Source organism: Mandrillus leucophaeus, unplaced genomic scaffold (genome assembly GCF_000951045.1).
Source record: "Mandrillus leucophaeus isolate KB7577 unplaced genomic scaffold, Mleu.le_1.0 Scaffold499, whole genome shotgun sequence".
NCBI classification, from domain to species: Eukaryota; Metazoa; Chordata; class Mammalia; order Primates; family Cercopithecidae; genus Mandrillus; species Mandrillus leucophaeus.
The window spans coordinates 737,087-744,526 of NW_012105353.1; the positions used below are offsets into that span (position 1 = coordinate 737,087).

Below are 7,440 nucleotides of genomic sequence, written 5' to 3' on the forward strand. Positions count from 1 at the left end.
GTTCCATTTCTGTGTTTCTGCCTTGGCACGGAGTTGTCCCTGGCAATGCTGGTCTGAGAGCAGGGAGCACGGAAAGTCAGATGGAAGCATTTCCTCTGATAAGTTATAAATAGACACTCAAAACCATTTTTATTAGAGGAGCTACAATTTTTAGTTAAAGAATATCTGTAAGCCCCTTATAACCCTGCAGCAGTTTAGATATATGGCTGTTACAGGACTTAAATAAATAAATACATATGTGCATGCATGCACTCGTACCCCCCGACACATCTGTCGGTCTGCTTTCTGCTATATGATGAGCTATTCCAGTGGTGCTCTGTTATTTAAAACATACTTCAGGGCTCTCTTTCGGATTTATCTTCTGAGCCTGTAATGTAGCCATTAAGAACCCCAGCAGTTGCAAATGTCAGTTCTTTGGACAATGAACTTGATTTTTGAGAAAAGCCAAAAGCAATTTAGAGTTAAGTACAGGGAAATAAGATAGGTACAAGCTGATTAGTGCCATTTTGGGTCCAAAATGAGATATAATTATAAAATAATGAGAAAATTTCTTCATTGATGCATAAAGTACCTCCAGACAAAGAATTTCTGAGTAGTTTTAAGCAAGCACAGCATTCTTGGAATAAGGTATAGTTTTTCATTACAACAGTTGGAAGATGTGTTCATTTGAATGCTCAATCTCTAGGATGTGAGACAAAGCAACCAAGACGCCCATTGTCTCAGGGTCGTGGCACCTTCCCCATAGGGCTATTGTAAAGATGAAATGAGATAATGTTGGTAAGCTCTAAGCCCCCATGTTTGGCACGTGATAAGCCCTCAATAATAGTTAGCTCTGTATCATAACCATTAGTTTGTAAAAGTACTTAGAGGTCAGGAGAGCTCTTAACAAAAGTTATAAGATTCAGAAGGCATTAAAGTGGTAAGATAGCCGGGGTTATATAATAAATGGTAGTATTTCTTTATGGGTACATTGAGGGTGAACACTGTAACTGGTGTTAATGACCATAACTTTGCCTAACAGCTAAGACTATTTTCTGAGAATTTAGTGAGACTTTGTAATTAAGTTAACCTCTTAACAGAATTTTATTTCAAAATACAATTCTAAGCTTCTTATTACTGATATAAAGATATAAGGATTTTTATTAAGTTAGAGAGGTTCTTATGTTTGATATCGGCTTTTTAAAGTGTGGTAGTATTTCAAGATAAAATAATTTTGCTGGACTAACAATATTTTGGCCATTTGGAAGTAGAAAATAATCTAATCAATTACATTTTGCATAGTAAGTGTCTTTAATACCTTGTGTTTTTGAAGTAAAAATTGTTTCACTTAGAATTTGAAGGATTTTATTATTAAAGTGGCAAATATTTAATGACCTCTGATTTGAAAGAACTCAGAGCCATGTATCTGTAGTTAATTTCTCCTACTTGTTATTGTACATGTTTTATGGCATGGAATTTAGTGCCTTAATTATAAGAAAAGATATACATCTTTTTAGTTTTGTAGCTATCTTAATTTTTGATAAATTCTTTTCTCCACAAAATAGTTTCAAATTTAGTTAAACATTTGCGAATTATTCTAGGGTTGCTTCTAGCTATTCCACAGAGAGACAGATGTCACATGATTTGGTTGCTGTTGGCAGGAAAAGTGAGAACTTTCATCCAGTGTTTGAACATCTTGACTCAACTCAGAATACTGAAAACAAACCTACAGGAGAATTTGCTCAGGAAATCATAACAATAATCCATCAAGTTAAAGGTTGGTATATTTTGCACATACATTAGGGATAACACAAAAGTAATGTAGTAACGTTTCACGAGATACAGGTAAACACCTGCAGTATAGTTTAATAGTAATTAATACTTCTTTGTAAGCTAGACTGTGAATTAGGAAATCTTTTGAAGAGAGTATCAGGCATTCATTTGAGCCTAGTTCTTTATATGTAGTTCCAATAACCTTGTGTTTCAAGTGTTAGTAGATTGGAAATTGCAAGTTAGAAAGGGAGAGGCTGGCTGCTGCAAAAGACAAGGCATACTGAGAGCAGTAAGAAACAATAACTGGGAACCTAACAGGGAGGAAAAAGCAACAAAAACAGATAGGAAACTCAAGAAATCAGGAAGCCTAGGTCATTTTATGATTCTTAAACCCCCATGAGGGCATTCCTAGGACTTTGTATCTTAAGGATGATGCTGAGTGATCAATGAAACTTCTAGTTTGCTTTGGCATTCTTTATGTCTGGGAGTTGCGTAATAAATAAATACTTTTAATGGTTTGCATTCAATTGTTTTGTTTTTGCTCCTGGCGAGTTTCCATTAATTGGAAAATTCAGTGATATAGAACAACTTTCCCCAGTGATGCTACACAAATAAGGCAGTTGTAGGTATTACAAGCTGGAGGCCTTCAAGAATTTAAAATTTTTTATTTTGTACTTCTACTAGACAATTGCATTAATCTTTCTTACCTTCATAAAATATATTTTGAAAATGAGGTTTTTTTTTTCTCTGCGTCCCTCAAACTGAGGCATGTATTTACTTTAAAGCACATAGTTTGTCTGAAACAGTTCATCCTCTCAGCTCCAGTTCCTCTCACCCAAAGGAAATGTGATTCTTGGCAGAAATGGAGCTGATTTGCAGAAAAATCCAGGAGATTGTCCCAGAACAGGAACAGTAAATTAGGGAAGAGGATTGCTTAAGTAGCATTCTGATGGGCCAAGTGTATTCTCTTTCTCTGTATCCTATTAAAAGTGTGTAGCGTAGCTGATTTCTAAGTGTTTTCATGCACTTTAATGTGAATTAAAGTAAAGTGGCATTAGAAGGCCTTCTGTGATATGCAGACATAACAGTTAGTATTTGTTTGAAATTGTTTTGATGTTTCAGGCTTGTTTTTGAAGTTACTTTTTATTTTCATTCAACTGTGAAGCTCTGTGCCATCTTTACTTTCCAGATATAGTAAGTCTTACCTTGGAGAAGAAAGGTCCTTGCTTTGAAAGAGCCATTGTCTTTTCCCCTGGACAAGTAAGCAGGCATGTCAGATAGAAAGAAAATTCTTTGATTAATAAATCAGGCATTTTTACTCTTGTTTGGGCTTGGGAAGGCACGTGAGAGCTACAAATTAGTCTGCGAAATAAATTTGGGTCGCACATATTTTTAAGAGAAAACAGGTTGAATTTAAAAAAATAATCCCTTCTTTCTGTGCTTATATGTAATCTTTTAAGTGAAATCAGCTTAACATTGAGATAAAACTGTTTGTTTCCCTTTTCAGCAAATTATTTTCCATCACCTGGTATTACTTTACATGAGCGTTTCTCAACAATGCAGGATACACACAAGGCAGATGTAAATGAAATTACATTGAATTCAGATCCAGAAATACACAGGTAATGATTGATTACCATATTATACCCATTTAACTAATGGGGATAAACCTCAGAAAAGATTTGGGAAGGTGCTGCTTTCTGAACCTGCTCACCTGGGCTTGCTGTAGACTCTAGGATTCCATTTCCTTCACAAAAATAATAGGATAATCCAAGCATTATCTGGCCACTGCACTTTGATGGAATGAATAGGATGCACTGAAAACATTGACTAGCATTGTTTAAATGTGTAGGACTTTGAAAATACTTACATACCTAACTTCACTTCTGCTGTCAATAGTAATTGCTGCCTGAGGTCCTCAGTAGAAGAATGAAAGACAGTTGTTAAGCCATTGAAATCATAGGTTGCTTCATGTGATCACAAATAGGTGTTCTGAGGGCAGCCAGATGAAACCATGTGTCTTCTGCTGGCACTTGTTGGAGCAGGCGGTGTACCCTGTCTTGTGAGCTGATTTGAATACATGTGAGAATGCGGTATATCACCAGAGCAAAGGTTGAGATTACACAGACTACTGATTTGAGAACCACTAAAGCTTCCCTGTAATATGATTCATAGGATATGAATATCCTGGGAGACTGCCATATAGGTGAAAAACTATCTGGTAGCAAGTTTCTTTTGCTTTCTCCAAAACATACTAGCTTTATTTCAAATTCTATTCTGTAATAGTAGAACCAAGGTATCAGTGTATAACATAATTATTTAATTGTACTATGCCTTTATTATTTTAGGAGAATAGATATGTCTTTGGCCGAGCTTCAGAGTAAACAAGCTGTGATCTATGAATCGGAACAGGTTAGTGAATACAATTTTTGATGAGAAATTATCTTATTGTTGGTATACTAATGGCAAGGAGATTGGTGGTTGGGAGAGAAAAGGAAGTTACAGTACATGAAGAAGGAGGATTGAAACCCAGGAATCTGAAATTAAAAAGCTCTTCAGGTGATTCTGACTATCAGTCAGGTTGGAGTGAGAACACTGACAAAAGACAAAAATATTCCCTAAGAGGGACAATCCCTAAGGATAACAGCTTTGTAAAATTGACACGCAATTACAGCATTTGATATTCATCCCCAAACTCTACACTGTAAAGCTTATGGAAAGTATATTAGATACCTATTTTTTTTTCAAAGCAATCTTGTGGAATATATTTTTAAATTGTACATGGAATGAATGCACAGGAACAAAATTTCATTTGATATTGCCCTTCTGTTTACTGCAGAATGTATGAAACATTCTGTGGAATATGAACTAGCAAAATAAGGGAAATAAGGGACTAAATTTCTTTATTCATGTGTTGTGTGTGGTTCCCATCCAACACCTCCCCTCCCACCTCCCATTTCTTTGCTAATTAAAAAGACTGTCTTGACTAGCCAGGAGGGAAGAAAACTGGCTCTTGTTTTAGAAGAATTATATCAAGTTCTAAAAGAACTGCTAATTTATTCATTGAGAATAAAGAGTTTTTGTAGAGGAGATATTTTAATACATTTCTGATAGAATATATAAATAATTTTTTCACTTGTGAAATGATTATAATTTTTGCTGAATTTATGGAGATAGGTTAATTTGTTGAACAAATGATATTTTCAGACAATTTCTAATCATCAAAGTCCTATAATCAACTTACAGGAAATCTGTGCTTTTTAAAAAAATCACCTATAATTTAGTCATTTAACACAAAATATTATTTGATCATCTTTTCTGGCAGTCTTACTGCTTGCATTTTAACGTAGTCACTGTCATAGTATATGTAGTTTTATATGCTTTTTTCTTGATCCATAATAACATTCCTTTCATGTAAAATCTCTGAATTCGCCATGACCTTTTATGATTGAGGCTTTTTAAATTTTGTTTTGAGACAGAGTCCTGGTCTCACCCAGGCTGGAGTACAGTGGTACAATCATGACTCACTGCAGCCTTGACCTCCTGGGCTCAAGTGATCCTCCCACCTCAGCCTCCTGAGTAGCTAGGACTACAGACATGTACTACCACGCCCGGCAAATTTTTTTATTTTTTGTAGATACAGGGTTTTTCCATGTTGCCCAGGCTGGTCTTGAACTCCTGGACTCAAGGGATCCACCCACCTCGGCCTCCCAAAGTCCTGGGATTACAGGCGTGAGCCACTGCACCTGGTCCTTGTTAAGTTTTAATTAACTTTTTTCTTTTTTTTTTTTTTTGAGACAGAGTCTCACTCTGTCACCCAGGCTGGAGTGCAGTGGCGTGATCTCAGCTCACTGCAACCTCCACTTCCCAGTTTCAAGCCATTCTCCTGCCTCAGCCTCCCAAGTAGCTGGGATTACAGGCACCCATCATCACACCCGGCTAATTTTTGTATTTTGGTAGAGATGGGGTTTCACCATGTTGGCCAGGCTGGTCTTGAACTCCTATTCAAATGATCCACCCACTTCAGCCTCCCAAAGTGCTGGGATTACTGGCATGAGCCACTACACCTGGCCTAATTAACTTTTTTCAATAAGCACTTTTCGGCCGGGTGCGGTGGCTCACACCTGTAATCCCAGCACTTTGGAAGGCTGAGGCGGGTGGACCATGAGGTCAGGAGATGAAGACCATCCTCGCTAATAGGGTGAAACCCCGTCTCTACTAAAAATACAAAAAAAATTAGCCAGGTGCCTGTAGTCCCAGCCACTCGGGAGACTGAGGCAGGAGAATGGCGTGATCCCGGGAGGCAGAGCTTGCAGTGAGCCAAGATCGTGCCACTGCACTCCTGCCTGGGCAACAGAGCGAGACTCTGTCTCAAAAAAAAAAAAAAAAAAAGTACTTTTCTATGTTGACTTCCACATAGTCTTTATTACCATAAGTTAAATGATTGTATATTATTCTTTTGACTTAAGTTTACCATGATTTATTTACTCATTCTTCCCTTCCTCTTAATTTTTTTTTTTTACATTTGAGTAGCTTCTATTTTTTGTTATTTTAAATATACTATTTTGAATCTGTTTAGGTAGATAATCTTTTCTTTGGGTTAGAGTCTCATAGGTGGGAATCCTGATTCAATGTTAGGAGCTTTTCTGTTTATTGTCAATTGGGTCTCAAAATATCTGTATTAGTTTACAATACCATTAGCAGGATGAATACAAGATAACTTATCTAGGACTTGTAATTAAGGTTCTTGTTAGATATGGTCTTTGTGCAACTAACAGTATTGTGAATGGTTTGTCTTCTGTCAAAATTCCTCAGACTCTGATCAAAATAATAGATCCGAATGACCTACGACATGACATTGAAAGAAGGCGAAAAGAACGGTTACAGAATGAAGATGAGCACATTTTTCACATAGCTAGTGCTGCAGAGAGGTAATCAGTAGATGACAAACATCCTGTTATCAGGGAGCTTTGGGTTTTACCATATTTTTACATTTTTTGTGTGATGGTAATTTTCATTTTAATATAGGGATTTGCTCCTTCAAATCCGTCTTATATGTTTAAGTGAAATCTATTAAAATGTTTCCAGGTTATTCAGTGATTATCATATGTGGTTTGATTTAAACAACAAAAACTATGGGGTAGGTGGGTATTTGAGGTCTTTATAATTCTGAAGAGGAGTGTTACCGCTTTTAGAATATTAGCAGGAGGCAGGACTGGCAAGTTTGGGGACTATTTAGCTTGAGCTGATTGAAACTCTGATACATTCTGTGCTTTAGATTCTGGGTTAGTCTTTGAATAGTAGAAAATTTCCTGAAGTCAGTACAGTTATCTTTTGGGACTCTCTGTGGATGTCTGTACTGGATAATTGTGGATAACTGTACTGACAAAAAGTGAAAAAAGTCCACATTTTGTGGATATCGTCCATGAAATTGAGGCAGGTGTAGTAGAAAATGCAGAGGAGACCTAAGTTTGAATCTCATCTCTCTCACTTTACAAGCTGACCAATCTTGGACAAATTTGCTTAGTCTCTGGAGCCTCTTCATCTGTAAAATGATGTTAAAATCAATTTATGCTATGGGGCAGTTATGAATATTAAATGAGCTGGCACATGTGAAGTACTTATGTCATATATGGCAAATAGGTCCTCAGTAGATTTTTCTTTCTGTTTTTTTTTTTTTTTTTTTTT

At 36.5% G+C, this 7,440-nt stretch overlaps 1 protein-coding gene across 1 annotated transcript in view; it reads left to right on the forward strand.

Annotated features, from left to right (window-relative positions):
* Window positions 1–7,440, forward strand: part of LOC105550777 (chromosome unknown open reading frame, human CXorf23) — a 54,137-nt gene that overhangs the window by 13,059 nt on the left and 33,638 nt on the right. The window contains exons 4-7 of the mRNA XM_011995793.1: window positions 1,581–1,756; window positions 3,260–3,374; window positions 4,101–4,164; window positions 6,568–6,683. Coding sequence (XP_011851183.1) covers window positions 1,581–1,756; window positions 3,260–3,374; window positions 4,101–4,164; window positions 6,568–6,683 — 471 coding nt within the window. The remainder of the gene's footprint in view (window positions 1–1,580; window positions 1,757–3,259; window positions 3,375–4,100; window positions 4,165–6,567; window positions 6,684–7,440) is intronic.